At 37.9% G+C, this 17413-nt stretch overlaps 2 protein-coding genes across 2 annotated transcripts; one reads left to right on the top strand and one right to left on the bottom strand.

The window, feature by feature from the left end:
- Positions 1 to 2048: 2048 nt before the first annotated feature.
- LOC104085675 (nicotinamidase 1) lies at positions 2049 to 5047 on the top strand. Its single transcript, XM_009589766.4, has 5 exons — positions 2049 to 2497; positions 3560 to 3743; positions 3824 to 3957; positions 4081 to 4263; positions 4657 to 5047. The coding sequence occupies exons 1-5, from the start codon at positions 2342 to 2344 to the stop codon at positions 4750 to 4752; spliced, it is 753 nt and encodes a 250-aa protein (XP_009588061.1). The 5' UTR covers positions 2049 to 2341; the 3' UTR covers positions 4753 to 5047.
- Positions 5048 to 5103: 56 nt separating this feature from the next.
- On the bottom strand, positions 5104 to 9851 carry LOC104085676 (kinase-interacting protein 1-like). The gene is made up of 2 exons (XM_009589767.4): positions 9617 to 9851; positions 5104 to 8034 (listed from the first exon to the last, which is right to left on the bottom strand). Exons 1-2 carry the CDS (start codon positions 9708 to 9710, stop codon positions 5354 to 5356), a joined length of 2775 nt encoding a protein of 924 aa, XP_009588062.1. The 5' UTR covers positions 9711 to 9851; the 3' UTR covers positions 5104 to 5353.
- Positions 9852 to 17413: the final 7562 nt, after the last annotated feature.

Here is a 17413-nt window from a genome sequence, read left to right as displayed (position 1 = left end):
AAGAATTTGACTCCATTTTAGTTTTTTCTCTAGTGTAATGCTTTTATTTTATCAGCAATTTTTCATCCAATAGAGTAAAGATTTATAACCTCTAACTATATTGATCAAATTGTACACGCTGTTCGATCTCGTTTGGTTTTGTATTTTCTTAGAAATAGTTAAATAATAGTATGCTACTAAAAAGAGCAGGAAACAAATACTAATAGCCTATATGATCATCAAGAGTGGGTTTGTTGAGAATCCTCCACTTTCAATCATGAGGTGTGAGTTCGAGTTACCTCAAAAGCAAAGTGGAGAGTTTTTGGAGGAGGGAGCCGAGTTTCTTTCGGATACAATCTCTCTACCTCAGGGTAGGGGTAAGGTCTTTGTTGTTGTTGTTGATCAATTTTATTTTATTTTTATTTACCAAAAGTATTTTTTTTCCCGAAGTTAAGGTGTGGTCAAGCTTTTAGAAGAAGAAAAAAATATTTTTGAGTAGAATTAGAAGGAAGCAGTTTTTGAGAAGTAAAACAAGTTGGAGGAAAAGCCCAAAACCATATATGATCTTTGGCTTTAGATTCAAAGTCATACATTTTAGTCATAACACTGAAAAAAGCCCAAAAACATACATTATCTTTGGCTTTAGACTCAAAGTCATACATATTCTTCCACATGGAGCACTAATAGGCCATTTACTTTAACAAAGTGGTGCACTTTTAGTCATAACACTAAACACATTTTAATTTTTAACAGAAATCTAAGATCTGACAAAATATATGTTCCCTTTATTTTCTTGTTTACCGAAAGAAATAAAGATGACAGCTTTATCTAGATAGCAAATAGCAAATATACATAGAATTTATTTACTATTTATCTATTTACTATACGTAAAATATACATTTTACTAAGAAATGTTACACACCGTTAATTTTTATTTGCAATGATTTTTATTTAGATAACATCAAATGGTATCTAGATTTTTTATTATATACATAATATTTACTATACGTTGACATAAAATAAATATACGTAAAATCATTGCTGAGAGTAAAATAAATTTTATTACTAAAATAATATACGTAATATATATTTATTAGATTTTTTTATTTTATAGGAGTCAGCGTATAGTAAACATAATATTTATTTTTATTTTATGTATATTTACTATACGCTGACTCCCATAAAATAAAAAAATCTAATAAATATATATTACGTATATTTATTTTAGTAATAAAATTTATTTTATTCTCAGCAATGATTTTACGTATATTTATTTTATGTCAACGTATAATAAATATTATGTATATAACAAAAAATCTAGATACCATTTGAGGTTATCTAGATAAAAATCATTGCAAATAAAAATTAACGGTGTTTAATATTTTTTAGTAAAATGTATATTTTACGTATAGTAAATAGATAAATAGTAAATAAATTCTATGTATATTTACTATTTGCTATCTAGATAAATCTGTCATCTTTATTTCTTTCGGTAAAAAAGAAAATAAAGGGAATAAATATTTTGTCAGATCTTAGATTTCTGTTAAAAAATAAAATGTGTTTAGTGTTATAACTAAAAATGCACCACTTTGTTAAAGTAAATGGACTATTAGTGCTCCATGTGGAAGAATATGTATGACTTTGAGTCTAAAGCCAAAGATAATGTATGTTTTTGAGCTTTTTTCAGTGTTATGACTAAAAGTGCACCACTTTGTTGAAGTAAATGTACTATTAATGCTCCATGTGAAAGAATATGTATGACTTTGATTCTAAAGCCAAAGAAGATGTATTGTTTTGGTCTTTTCCTCAAACAAGTTGTTTCTTCCCAAAAGAACTTTTTTGAAAAATATATTTAAAATATTTTTTAAAAGTTTGGGCATATATTAATTGCTATTCAAATGTGTTTTTCAAATTAATCAACCAAATACAAATTATTTCTCATCAAATTTATTTTTTTAAAAAGCACATTTTAAAATAAGCTAATTTTAAAAACTTGACCAAACATACAAGTGTCTACTTCAAATCCCAACAGAAAACAATTATGTTGGATGATTTTCTTTCTCATTTGTTTAAATTTTGTTGTAGATAATTGATGAAATTCTTCAAGCACAAATAATTGAGATAAGCAATGAAGACCGATAATAATTAAAAAATAAGCAAATTTTAGAAAGAATACTAGTATATCTATATTGTTTAGATATATCAATAAAAATCAATTGCTTTTATTGTTTAGAAAGTTTATTATGACTTTGACTGAGCACATCCACCAATCAATACTACTAGCAAAGGAGCAAAAGCAACTCACAAGACTTTGAAGACTGATCATACAAAAATAAGCAATTTTTTATTATTATTTACAGTGATGGGAACGGTGGCGAAAGAGGCGGCGATTGATTTACTGAAAAATGAGATTCCGGTGGAGGAAGACGAGCCTCTGTTTATCTCCGGCGACGTCAACACCGGTCTCGTACTCGTGGACATCGTTAATGGCTTCTGCACTGTCGGCGCTGGCAATTTGGTAATTTTTGTATACATGCATATACTTTTTTGTCTTTATGAGGAAATGGACAGCAAAAAAAACAAGTGAAATTGAGAAGGATCTGTATATTCCATCTGTCCTGTTCTATTTGGATCAATTTTCATTGTATATGTAGAGTAGTTTTTTTAAAAAAAAATAAAAAAAGTGCACATTTTACGGTAGTACAGAACTACTTTAAAAATCATAGCAAGAAAAATGCATGATTTTGATTTACAATTTATGATACACACAATCACTATAAATAGCAAAAACTGGTTCGGACAAATGAGGGTGTTAGAGATAGGTTTGACAAAGCAGGGAATGGAATTTTAAATTGGACTATGGGAGAACTATACTTAGAGTATGCATAGCCGTTGTTTGATAATTTGTTCCTGGAAGTTGAGAGACTTTTTTCTTTTTAGGGAAAGTAACGGGTTGTTGCTTCTGGATATTAGACATACAACATCTACAAGTAGATTCTTTTTAATGCATAAGTTTTGTTTGCACCTATTTAAATGCGTGTTAGGCATGGCTCATGTAAAGCTAGGAACTTTTTAGCTCAAAGACTGGACAGGTTTACATGTCGTGATGAAATTGGTTAGAGATGAACCTATTACGAGATTTCTGGATTAATTGAGCTGGAAATTAATCTGGTCTACTGTCATTTCTATATAGGATTATCTCTTACTCAGTGATAGACGGTGCTTGGAAAATCATCTTATTTTTTTTCCTTAAATCACTATACTTTCTTGGGGTGCGGAATACGCAGATAAGAGAATCTTGGGTGATAATCGAACATTATCGCTTAAAGGTTTATATAGGAGCTCTACTAGGGAGCTCCCACTCAATCTTTTTCATCTTCTTTGATTTGTTTCGTTCTCTATATCTTTCTCTCTCTTGCTATTCATATGTGGTTCCAACGTTTGTTTTTTGATCATTTTGGTGATTGTAGTTGGTAAATCGCAATTTGGACTAAGAACTGAGAAATTGATGTGATCCTTATTCCTCCGATTATTCTTTTTAGTTATTGATTATGATTTTGTGCCATTTGCTCTGTTATAGGCTCCAGTGGCACCCGATAAACAAATTTCAGCAATGGTTGATGAGTCGGTTAAACTTGCAAAAATGTTTTGTGAGAAGAAATGGCCTATTTATGCTCTTCTTGATTCTCATCATCCTGATGTGCCTGAGCCACCTCATCCTCCTCATTGTATCGCTGGAACAGATGAATCTAAGTTGGTTCCTGGTTAGTCTTCCCTTCATGTTTTCTCCTTTCAGTCTAAAAGTGATGTGTTTTCAATAAGGTCCATTTATTGTCATATGCAGCTCTGCAATGGTTGGAAAGTGAACCAAATGTGACACTGCGATGCAAGGATTGCATTGATGGGTTTCTTGGTTCGATTGAGAAGGATGGATCTAATGTCTTCGTAGATTGGGTGAAAGCTAATGAGATTAAAGCTGTAAGTATCACCATATCTCATGAATTAATCAAATTCTGTTTCAATTCCATTTTACCGTAAATTTGGTGTTGCAACAAACACTGATTGGCCACTAATGTTGGGAGTATGAATTTGTTGGTTTAGATATTGGTTGTAGGGATATGCACGGACATGTGCGTGCTTGATTTTGTGTGTTCTGCCTTATCTGCAAGGAACCGTGGATTTCTCTCCCCCCTGGAAGATGTGATTGTATATTCCCGTGGCTGTGCTACTTTTGATCTTCCACTGCAGATTGCTAACATAAAAGGAGCCTTACCTCATCCACAAGTAAGCTAACTATACTCCTTTGTTGATTTTTAGTGTATCCTACGATATTCCTAAGAAATTAGTGAACAATGACGCAAAGGAGATAAATGTGATATTTGACGGATGATGGGCATTCTCCGCATTAGAAATTGAGAATACACAGATTTTGTTTGGTGTTTGTCGCTGTGTCTTTTGCAGAAATGCTCTGCACAAGTTATCTATAAGATTTACACTTTCCCAATATAAGGTTATTTTAAGACTTTTTTTTAACATTATTTTTTTTTTTTTCCTAAGAGGAACTGCAATAAGTTGTTTCCCTTTCATGCATTTTAGCCCCCAAAGATTTACATATATATTTTTTCATGGAGCAATTTCTATTGACAGATTCACTTTTCTCATCATTTGCTGTGATAGGAATTGATGCATCATATAGGCCTTTACATGGCCAAAGGAAGAGGAGCAAAAGTAGTTTCAGAGATCTCCATTGATACAACTGCAAGAGAGACATAATTCTAAACATGAAACTTGGATCCAGATTTTCGGAGTTCAGAAGGAAACTGCTACAGCTGTTGCGACTTTACAAAAGACTTCTTAGCTTCCTTAATCTATAGAAAGATAAATTTGTCAATAGGCAACTTTATGTTGTTCAGTGAGATGTGCAGCCAAACTTTCTTGTTCCGAAGCTACTATATTCACCATATTGTATTAGTTCTCCCTAGATTAACTGTCAATGCCAATTTGACTAGAATATTTTCAGCTTATTATATCAACTACTAGCTGAATAAGAGTACACCTTGTTAAATAAGCGCTTACAGATTGACTAGATTTGGTGTTGTTATGAAGGGCTACTGAAAAGTAGTATCAGCAAATGAAGAATGGTACTGTTATATAAATTCTCTGTTTACACTAACTTACACATCCAGGCAATACATACAATCCCCAAAATCTTCTCACTTGGAGCAAAAAAAGAAAAGAAAAGAAAAAAAAATGTATAACCAACATTCCTTGTCTGTCCAGATAAATGTAAAAATACCTGGAAAAGAATGAGAACAAGGGGAAAAAACCAAAAAAAGAGAAAAGGGAGAAGAAAACAAGATCGAGATAAATACATCTATAAAGGTACTCCACCTTTCAGGACCTGGTATTTCCTATTATGATGAAAAAACGAACGCTTGCTCTTCTTTGCTTTGGTTCCAAAGATGAACGCTCGCAAAGGAATCCTTGACCTACTTGCTGAGTTTGTCAATTGTGGTTGACTTCCACCAACATCAAACTCTTGATCCAGTTTTCTCAATGTCTTCTCAACATCTACTTGAAGTGTAGTTACATGCTCTACACCAGCTTCCAGTTCCTCTCTTACCTTGTTGTTTTCTTGTTTCATGTTCAAAACTTCACCTTGGAATTTTGCAGCTTGATGGCTACTGAATCTGATTTCTTCTTCTTCAACTCCCTCCTTTAATGCTTTTGTAATTTCCTCCTGAATGCTGCATAAAGACGAGAACCTACGTTTCAGTTCATCTTTTAGTGACAAGCTTTGTTCTAACCACACTGTTAGCTCATTCTGAATCTCCCTTAGGTGTTTATATATGGGCCTGATTTCTGATTTCATGTCTGTTTTAGAGCTGCCCTCTTTCGCCTCCTTGTCTCTGAGTGTTGATATTTCGCCCTGCAAATCTTGGACTGTGGTCTTGAACTTTTGAATCTGATGAAATGCTGAGCTAAATCTTAGCCAGAAATCCAAGTTTTCGTCTAGTAATGCATCAATGCCCATCCGGAGTTTTTCTTCTACTGGTGAGAGGGATGAACGTTGATCAATTAAAATGATCTTGACATCATGTTCATCCTTGTCTTCCCTCGAGTCCTCAGGTTTCAAGCTTCGATCATCAGAAGGATTGGAATCTTGCTGTCTTTCTTCCTTCGTCTTTGGACTTTCAGAAGCATTTCCTTGCACAAGGCTCAACTTCAGACGCAGACTTTCTATCTCTTCATCCTTCTTTGCAATAGCAGTTTTAAGCTCTCTTATTTGCAATGTGACTTCAAATTCAGTGTCCCTTTCTTTCTTCTCCATGTCAATCAGCTTCCTCTTTAATTCCTTATAATTCCTGAGAATTGTTGTATATTCTGTTAAGAGGATCTTCTCTTTATCCTCCAAACCACTCAACAGCATTTGCTGCCATGTAAGATCATCGTCTTTCTCCTCGTCTTCATGTGGTTTAGTCTCATCATTAACCCGACTTCCAGACTGAGCTGAGACTTCCTCTTTACCTTTTTCTGCTGGCGTTGGCTCCAGAAGTTTGTCATGTTTAGTAGTGGTTTTAGTATCTTCCTGTACTTCTTTATCGCTAACTACTGTACTAGGACCTTGTTCTTTCTCAACTTCACTTGCACTAACATGATCTTTTTTCTTTTCTGGCTCTTTTTGTGACCTGATATCAGCAACAGCCTCCTCTTCATCTTGAGATGAGTCGCTCTCATCAACCTCTTCATCTGGTTTCACACTAGTCAATTTAAAAGATAAGTGGCCAAGACTAGAACGTGCTTCAGCAAAGTGAGTCTGAAGGCTATTGTTTTGATTTTCGACATCTTTGTTTAGATCCTGAATTCCCTTCAACTTTTCCTCTATTGCAGTTACTCTAACATTCAGATTGTGTGTATCCTCTGTTAAAGCTGCTGCCTTATCATCTTCCAAAATCTGCACTTGTGTGTGGAGTCCACCAGCTTCTGTTCTTAATCTTTCAATTAGAACAGTTTGAGCTGAAACTGCTGTTTCTAGGCTGACCACCTTATTCACAAGCTCATCAATTTTCTCTGCCAATTGTGTCACTGTTAGAGATGACATAGAGCTCGCGTCAAATTGCTCGTTGATCTTGCCATGCAATGACTCTATTTGCTCGCCAACTGCTTCTTGGCTTGAGCTTTGTGATTCATCTGCAGCTAAAGCAGCTGATTCATCGTTTTCATCAGGTTTTGCTTCATCGACTGGATCACCCAAATACTTTTGCCTGAAAGATTTCAGTTTCTTACGAGCTTCTTCAATCTTCTTGAACTCCTCTCTTGCTTCTTTGGTCGATTGTTCTTGTTTCTCCTGGAGCTGAGCCAATGTTTCTTGACAAGATTTCAGTGCAGCTTCAGCCATTAAAGTCCGAGCCTCATCATCCTCAATAACCCGAGCCTCACCAAATTCATCCTCCAAACTGCAAATCTTGTGATGCTTTTCCACAATCTGGTTTTCGATTTCCATAGTCTTAGCAATCCCACTTTGGTAAGAGCTTTTAACAAACTCTTTCATAGTTTGCAAAGACAGTATATCTCTCTGAAGCTTATCGATCTCTTCAAGCGCTTCATCTTTTGTCAAACCAGATTTTGGAGCATCTTTATTTGAATCTTTTGCTTTATTAGATGGTTTCTTGCCTTGAAATTGCTTTGTACCTGTTTTCAGCAGACCTTTCAAATCTTTAACAGGTGCCTTTGGAGGAACTTTTGGAATATTTGCACCACTTGTTGGAGTTTGAGGGAAATTCTTTGGCATTCTTGGGGTACCATATTCATCTTCTTCATCCATTGCTAGTTGAATTTGTTCTGGAAAAAGAGTAGCAATGGTGTTGTTAGCACTCTGCAACTCTTTTGACAACTTGTCATATCGTTCAGCCAATGCTCGATAGGCACGATAAGATTCTTCGACAAAGTTTATTAGCTCTGGCCTTTTCTTGTAATACATTTCTGCTCTTTTTGCAAATGAATCTCCATCTTCTTCAATGAGCTTAATCACATCTTCCACCTTCTCTTCCATATCTGCAATACCATAAGTATTACAATTAGAATTTTTGATTTCCACACTAAACAACTTTGAGAATTACACTAGAAGAGTGCATAGAAAGAAAGTGGCATATTCTTGATTAAAAAGGGCACCCCGGTGCACAAAGCATCCCGCGTTCACGCAATGTCCGGGGAAGGACTGTTATTCCCGTCAATATTGCTGTATTTGTAAATAATAATTCTGCAAAATATAAGTTAGCGTAATGAAACAGTAATTAATTCGAGCCCACTGAATTTACAGTGTTTCCTTAAGGAATTTAATCCCCTCCTAGTATCCAAGGTAATGGATTATTTCCTCCCAGGATAGAACGAATCACACACTGGTGTAGCGGTACTTCAAACCCCAGTGTTTCAGCGAACACAAAGTTCGGTAGCAAATCACACTTACAGTTGCTTTGTTTGAAGTTAAAACAATGCAGAACAAAGGAGTAGAAACTCAGAAAATCGTATGGAAATGCTGAGAAGGAAGGAGAGCCGAGCGACGACGACGACGGCGCGAGGCTTGCTTTCTTCTTAACTCTTTAAGAGCTACAAGAAGAGCAATTATATATATACCCACCAAAAATCTCTTCTTCTTCCAATATGGGACAATGTCTCATTGTCAAGAGAGGGAAACTTAAAATTTTACTCAAAAATTTCATTTTCACTCCATTTCCCATTCACCCTCATTTTAAGACTATTTCATCTTAAAAAATAAAACCTCAACAAGGACCGCACCCCAAAGGGGTTTGATGTAGGCAGTCTACCCTGATGCAAGCATCAGTGATTGATTTCACCGCTCTAACCCGTGATCTATGGATCACACGGAAACAACTCGACCCGTTGCTCCAAGGCTTCCCTTTTGGCATATTCTTGATTACATCCTCTGTATTTCTATCTTGTTCTGAATAAGATTGTGCAGTACATATATTTCAAGAAAATCTTTGATAATATTTTGTAATTACTTTGAAACTGAATAAAGATTGAGAGAAATGCAATACAATGTAAAACAATAAGAAAATGAAAGAACTTGAAGCTTTTGACAAAAAAGAATGCAGATTTGCCAGCAAAATTTTAGGATCAAAATTTCCATTACAGATGCATGCATTATACCACACCCTTTTGTTCATCTAACATGTAACAACAACAGATCTCATTCACATTTGAATATATTATCATTCTTTCCCTATTCTTTCCTTTTTTTCCTCCTCCTCAACAACCCAAAATCTACATTTTCATCAAGAATCCAAACCCCATCTGTAAAGTAGAGAGGTGAACCCATTATCCACTAAGTATCAAAGTTGTAATTAACTGATTTCTCGGTTATCAAAAAAAGAAAAAGAGATATCATAATCCCGAAAGGGAGTCTTAGAGCAACAGTAAAGTTGTCTCCGTGTGACCCATAGGTCACGGGTTTGAGTCGTGTAATAAGTCACTATACTTGCATTAGGGTACCCTACATCACACTCCTTGGGGTGCGGTCCTTTCCCGTAACTTGCAAAAATACAGAATGCTTTGTACACCGCCTGCCCTTTAGAAATCATAACCCCATTTGACTTTTGATGTTAAAAAAACATACCTTGAAGGCTTTGTTCAAGCCATTTAGATTGCTTAGTCCTAATATGGCTAGCAGCCCACCATGAATAAGCATTAGTTGCTGCTCTCTGTAACATCTTGAACCAATTCTTGATCTTTCTTCTACTTCTTCAAAACAATCAAAAAACACAAATCAAATATGAAACTCTTCCTCTTCTTTTCCTCACAAGAACAAAGAATATATGTTTTAGGAAAGAGAAAGAGTTTCAAAACAGGAGAAGTTTTCTCGTTTTAAGAAAAGTTATTGAATAATCATAGGAAATGGAATCATAGTTGAAAGGGACAACAAACTATGATGTCTTTTTTTTCTTCTCTTGTTTGCCTTTAATGTCTAATTATGGTGTTTATTGGTTGAGAGCTCCTTACGCACCAAAATAAATGTTGCACCCTTCTCTATCCTTAATAATTTAGCTTTTTTCACAAATTTTCTCTTTTTTGGGACATAGCATTTTTAGTCCCTACATTATTGCTAAATTTAGATTTTGGTCCTTGTGAGATCTGACTTGGCATATTTAACCTTCAATTAACAAAAATGTGTATATTTGGTCCATTTGTGTAGAAAATATGTTATATTTAGACTATTTTTAGAACTACATTACCCTCAAATATTGAGTAACAGTACAAACTTAATATTACACACGGGCAATTAAATAGTGTAACGGCTGATAATTCATTAATCTTGTGATTACTCGCAAGCATAAGGATTAAAAGTGTAACACTTCAATCAATTGAAGATTCAATGTGCTTAGCCAGATATTACAAGGATTATATCATAATTTACCAATAATCGAGGGACCAAAGTTGCTATTAATTTTTTTGTTTGGCAAAACCAAAGCCAAAGCTATTGACAGCCAATTAACAAATTAGACTATTGTGAACGTGGCATCCACTGGCCTCTTCAACAGCTTGTCACATTCTCATACAGAAGAAAGAATTAGAAAACCAATAAACAAAAGAAGAAAGAAAATATCTTTCTTCTTGCCCTAAAGTTTCTTTTTTCTTTGTGTACATTGGAAAAGACTAAAGTTTTCTTCTTTAACTAACTTTTGAATATTTCTGCGTTTTCATGTAGTACAAATAGCAGCTTTCGGCCTGTCATTAACTAACTTTCGGTCTAGATATTTAAAAAGATTTTGCACTAATGTCCTGAAATATATCTTTTGTGATAGATTACCAGGCGAATCAGGATTTCAAGTTTATGGGTTCGGATATCTAATCATTTTAAGTTACTGAGTTTTAAATTAGTAATTTATAAATATTCAATAGGTTTTTTTAAGACAAATATAATATTCGAATCAGAGCTACTGATTCAGCCAAACCCGCTTCCGACACTCTAACTTTGCCCTTCCCCTTGTAGGGGCAATTTTACGGATGGTCACTCGGATTTTACTTTATTGCATTAGAGTTGCAAAAACTATATTCTAATGAAACTTAATTTTGTTAGATTATAATGTCTGAACCAGTTTACGCGCACCTTAATTAATTTCAAGACTTTCTTCTTCTTCTTTTGTGTGTGAGAAAAAAATAATAAGTGGAATTGGTCTTCTTGCTTATCAAAATAATCATTAAAAACGAGGGCCATGATTTCATGATGACAATTACATCGAATAAATTATTCGTATGAACAAATAATTTAGGTACAACTCATCATGATATTAGATATTTAATTGTTGGACAAAAGATTTCCAAGAATATTCAAAAAATCCTCAAAATAAATTAGTAGTAATATTTACAATTAAGCGTGTAAAGTATCTAGTGTTTAGACATAAACGCATAGTACGCTTTACTTTCGAACATTGAAAAAGAAAGAAGTTTCATAGAAGGAAAAGGAATATACCAAAGGAACTTATGTACTCTAGCTTTGCTGTTTTGTTTTCTTTTTCCTCTTTCTTTCTTTAATCATACACCCACCCTCCTACCCACCCTACCCTTATATAACATGATTACCTGTATTAACATAGATTCTTTTCTGTTACCCGTATATGATAAATGAGATCTCGAATAAGTGTTTACATAATTTTTTTTGGTCCGAAATAATAATTGATAATGTTTACCCGAAAAATTGGATAACGTTAAATTTATATATGGTTCTAAGGGTATATAAATTCCTTTGATACAAAATGACAATACAGGTATTTCTACTATAAAATGGGAATGATGGACGGGAAGACCGAAATGAATTAGAAAAACAAGCACAATGAAATCTTAATGTATCTTGGAGGACTTGCCTCTATTGCAGTCTATCCCCCTTTTTATAGTAGAGGGTCACTGCTTTATCTATAACAATATAATAAAATAATACATATAGTGGAAGACCCATGATGGTTTGTCTCTTCCTTGATTCTCGCCAAGATTCTCTCCCTCGGTGCGGTTGTAACGGCTCTTGTCTGCAAGCTTGGCACTGGCTCGAGCTCGATGTTAGATCGAACCCCCAGTCTTGGTTCGAGCTCGGTTCTGCCTTGGATCATCGATATTCGGGGGCTGTGTCGATCGGTGTTGCCCCGTAGTTCGATTCGGACACGGGCCCGATAATGATATCGAGTTTTGCCGTTGATTGGTCTTATAGCTCGAAGCTCGACGTCCCTACTTCGGAATTCGTCCGAGCTTGTCATGTGGATACCCTTCGATCGAAACGTCATTGTCTCGGCCGATCTTTATGACTGAGAATCGGTTTTGACCGTAAACAGATAGTCCCATCGTTTCTCGAAAAGGATGTGGCGAGGAACAATATGATTTCCTTGCGGCTCGATCAAATTTATGCTGACGTTTCTATCGAACCCGATCTTGACGTATGTGATAGCTGTCACATCGGCTCGGTTTTACCGAAGTATTTAATATGTGTCAGACGGTGGTCGGCCACCGCTGATACCGAACCGTCATGCCTTAGTCTATAAATAGTCTTTCCATACAACCTTTACCACTTTTGCGCCTTCTCTTCTTCCAAACTTTCTTATTTATCCTCTCTATTTCGCTGCTACGGGGCCGGCCATACCAGAATTTTGGTGTTGTCTATTTCTTTACCTTCCTTTGCACTCTTCCCTTTCATATCAATGGCGAAAACTTCCAAAACCGTACCTAAGAAGGAGAAAGCTTCTTCCTCACGGCCGTATGATGATAAGGCGCCGGTGGAGCCGTCAGTTCATGACTATGTTCCTGGACCGTGCACTTTGAAGACCGATTTTAAGGTGGAGAATCCTTCCTCCGTTCCGGCTCGATGTGAACATGTATCGATGTATACGTGCTATATAACGGAGGATCACCTCGAGGCCGTTAAAAAAGACTGCAACTGGGGTTCCGAGGTCGTGTTGCAAATTCCATCTTCCGATGAGAGTGTTACCACTCACGTGGAGGGGGTTTTAAGTGTTTATACTTATCCCTTTACACTGGGACCCGTCAACCCGGTGATTATTCATTTCTGCAAAAGGTATCAAGTCACCCTTGGCCAAATTCATCCCTCTTTATGGCGTATAGTGATCTTATTGCGCTTCTTCTCTATCAAAGCCGGGGGTTGGATTTTTCTCTGAACCACCTCATACGACTGTATCGGCCTCAGATCTTTCGAGGACTAATCAGACTTCATCGTCGGGCATCGAAGGCTTTGATGTCGAGCATCGATGAAGACAAGGATCGAGGTTGGATGGGTCGTTATATTCGAGTGAGGACCCGTGATCTCATTCCAGAGGAGAAGATGTCGTTCCTTGAAGAATGGAATTTTGTCCGTAAGTGATTTTTGTTCACTTTTCATGTCCTTTTTCGATTTTTTCTGATGTCTTTCCCTAATGTTCAGCTGCCCCTTGGATGCCACAAGCGGTGCCTGACCTCGAGGACTAGGTTCGGAAGTTAGCCTCGACCTCCTCTTACGCCGAGCGCGCTTGGCGTGATTTGGCAAAAGGCAGATGGGAGGCCAAGAACCATGGTGAGGTTTGCTTCTTGTTTTCTTCGAAGTATTCTTTGCGTTCTATTAGTTACCGATTTTCTTTTGTGCAGGCGTAACCAGGGATGCCATTTTGAGGCCTTCGAGCGGTGAAGAAGGAAACGAGTCCCTAGTCCCTAAACAGGGGGAAGATAAGAAGCGAAGAGCTTCCTCTCGGTCAGAGGACCCCAAGCCCAAAACTCGAAGGGTGAGGAGAAAATCAATTGCCCTTTCGATTGACTCGGTCCAACGACTGAGAGAAGAAGAAGAAAATAGCTCCTCGACTTTGGTAGTCCGATCTACAGAGGCCATCGAGGTTGCCAGAGCTCCCGAGCCGATGGCGGTTGTTCCTGTCGGGGTTGTTTCTGAAGACCTGAGTCTCGATCGGAGTACTCCGAGTGATTTGCTCGGGGCTATGACAATGGGTCATTCGCCTTCTCTTCCATCTTTTTCTGAGGAGGCGTTGAAGGAAGCTCGAGAGTTGAAGACTCCCGATATCGGCGCAGGCTCTGGTGCAGGGGATCCTTTTAGGGATTGTTTTACTGGAGTCGACGATGGTTCCGATATTGGTGATGCTTTTCTTTTATTAGAGGAGGCTCAGCATTTCATTACTCGGGTAATGATTCTTCCATACTTGGTTTCTTTGTTCTTTTTCATACTTGACTCGTGTTTCTTACTGTGCAGGCCATTAGTAGGTTTCGAGTCGATCTTAGCCAGTGTGAGGCCGAGCTCCGGAAGGTCTCAGGTGAGAGAGATGCCCTGCGGCTTCTTTGCAGCCAAAAGGGCGAGGCTATAAAGGACCTCCAAGCGGATTTGGCTAAGGTCCGTGAAGAAGGGGTCGAGCTCAATAAGCAGGTGAGCCTCGTTCTGTTAAAGTATGGGTCTGAATCAACCGTGGAAGTTAACCCTTCGTTGTCTCAGTTGCAGCAAAAGATCAAAAAGATCGGGTTACTTCGAGAAGAAGTCGACCAAATCTGAGCTGAATGCAATCGGTGGAAGGAGACCCTCGACCGCCTGACAGAGGAAAAAGAAACCATCTTAACAAAATTATTATCGGCCGATGTTCAACTTCGAAGTGTCAAGAAAAAGGGGTCGGTTCAAGCTAAGAGGATCGAGGATCTTGAAACATGACTTGCTGAGGCTAAGGCGGAGGTTGAGTCATCGAAAGTCTTGGCGGATAAGTCCATTGCTGTATATCGGGCTGATGCTGAGGCTGCTCAGATGGAGGCCCGGGAAGCGGCGAAAACCGCCGATACTCGAGCTCATTGGGTTGCCAAACTTGCCAAGTGTAGGTCTCGGAGGGAGACCCTCGAGGAGATACACGCTCGAGGTTTCGACCTTACCGAAGAGGTAAAAAAGGCAAAAGAGCTCGAAGCGGAAGCTGAAGCCTTGGCTTCTGATAATGATGATGATGATGATGGTAGCAAAAGCGGATCCGAGGATGGGGAAGAGCTCGACCAGGAAGCTTAGTTTCTAATTCTTCGTGTTTGTAAATTAATCACGTGGGCAATTTTTGTATATATATGTATGACGAGGTCGACTTGTTTTTGTTTTGTGAAGACTTTTAATCGAATGTTGACCTTGTAGTCTCTCTGATCGATCGGATTTGTAGCCCTTGGGTTTGCTTGTTGAGTCGATGATTCAAACTTTGAAGGAACATAATCCGTAGGTGTAATGTAATGGTTGAGTTAATGTAAACTCAGAGTAAAAGTAGCTTATTAGCCGTTGAGTGAATGTTTTGAACTTGAAATATTGTAGCCCGTAGGCGTAATGGTCGAGTGAGTGCTTGCTCCAACTCGGAATAACAGTAGCCCCTAGGCTTAATAGTCGAGTGAATGTTTCGAACTCGAGATAATGTGGCCCATAGGCGCAATGGTCGAGTGAGTGTTTCGAACTCGAGATAAAGGTAGCCCGTAAGCTTAATAGTCAAATGATTGTTCCAAACTTGAAATATCGTATCCCGGGGGCGTAATGGTCGAGTGAGTGCTTGCTCGAACTCGGAATAACAGTAGCTCGTAAGCTTAATAGTCGAGTAAATATTTCAAACTCGAAATATCGTAGCCCGTAGGCGTAATGGTCGAGTGAGTGCTTGCTCGAACTCAGAATAATAGTAGCCCGTAGGCTTAACAGTCAAGTGAATGTTTCGAACTCGAGATAATGTGGCCCGTAGGCTTAATAGTCGAGTGAAGAACTCGACATAATGTGGCCCGTAGGCTTAATGGTCGAGTGAGTGTTTGCTCGAACTCGAGATAAAGGTAGCCCGTAGGCTTAATAGTCGAATGATTCGAAATGGTCGAGTGAGTGTTTGCTCGAACTCAAAATAAAAATAGCCCGTAGGCTTAGTCAGGTGAATAATTCGAACTCGAAGTAATGTAAGTAGCCTGTAGGCTTAATGGTCGAGTGAGTGCTTGCTCGAACTCGGTATAACAGTAGCCCGTAGGCTTAATATTCGAGTGATCATTTTGAACTCGGAATGAAAGTAGCCCGTAGGCTGAATCTTAATTCTGGTTGCACAATAAATCTCAAGTCATTGCACATGTGTTTATGTTTGGGCCAATCAATATGAGCATGGTTCATTTTAACCATTTGGCTCTTATAATTTTTTCTGCTGGAACCCTATTGTTGTGAGATGACTTTCTTGCATCTGAACTCGATGTATTTGAGGGCCCTGATGCCCCCCCGGTATTCGAGGTCAGTTGGAAAGAGGACTCGAATATTGTTAAAAATGCAGCACGATCGATGGTTGCCTCATTAAAAACCTTGCCGAAAAACCCATTTGGGAGAAAACCGGTCTAAGGAAAAAAGAGTGCAACGCGTACTTTTAAGCGAAAGATCTTCTTCAGCTCTTGTTCGGACTTCTACATGGGTCAGTTAGATGAATATGGAAAGGTCGTACCTTAGCAGTAGTACCGTTTTAGATATGATACATTTCAACTGCTTGATAGCTATTTGCCGTTTATGATGTCGAGCTTGTATGATCCTTTTCCAATGTTCTCGAGCACCTGGTATGGTCCTTCCCAATTTGGTCCTAATTTTTCTTCGTTTGGATTCCGAGTATTTATGGTGACTTTTCTTAACACTAAGTCCCTGGGCTTGAAATGGTGAAGTTTAGTTCTTCGATTATAATACCTTTCGATTCGTTGCTTTTGGGCGGCCAATCAGATGAGGGCAGCTTCTCGTCCTTGGTCCGATAATTCAAGGCTGGTGTTCATAGCCTCGTTATTTGATTCTTCCGTCATGAATCGAAATCTGGGACTAGGTTCACCGACTTCGACTGGCATCAATGCTTCGGAACCATATACTAAGGAGAATGGGGTCGCCCCCGTACTGGATTTTGACGTTGTTCGGTATGCCCAAAGGACTTCGGGCAGGATTTCTCTCCATTTTCCCTTCACGTCGTTCAATCTCTTCTTCAAGTTTTGAAGAATAGTCTTGTTCGTTGATTCGTCCTGACCGTTCCCCATTGGGGTGGTATGGTGTTGATAATATCCTTCTTATTTTGTGATCTTCGAAGAATTTTGTGATTTTGTTGCCAACGAATTGCTTCCCATTGTCGCATACTGTTTCGGCGGGTATCCCGAATCGGCATACGATATGATACCAAATAAAGTCTATAACTTCTTTCTCTCTTATTTTCTCGAACGCCTGCGCTTCAACCCATTTAGAAAAATAGTCAGTCATAAATAAAATAAATTTGGCTTTACCTGGGGTTGATGCAGAGGGCCGACGATGTCCATTCCCCATTTCATGAATGGCCATGGGGATAGGACCGAGTGAAGTTTCTCTCCGGGTTGATGGATCATTGGCGCAAACCTTTGACATTTATCATATTTACGAACAAATTCTTTCGCATCTTTGCCCATATCG

The sequence above is a fragment of the Nicotiana tomentosiformis genome, chromosome 5 (assembly GCF_000390325.3).
Source record: "Nicotiana tomentosiformis chromosome 5, ASM39032v3, whole genome shotgun sequence".
Classification (NCBI taxonomy): Eukaryota; Viridiplantae; Streptophyta; class Magnoliopsida; order Solanales; family Solanaceae; genus Nicotiana; species Nicotiana tomentosiformis.
The sequence above is the reverse complement of the archived record's forward strand: the minus strand, read 5'-3'. Positions and strand labels throughout refer to the sequence as shown.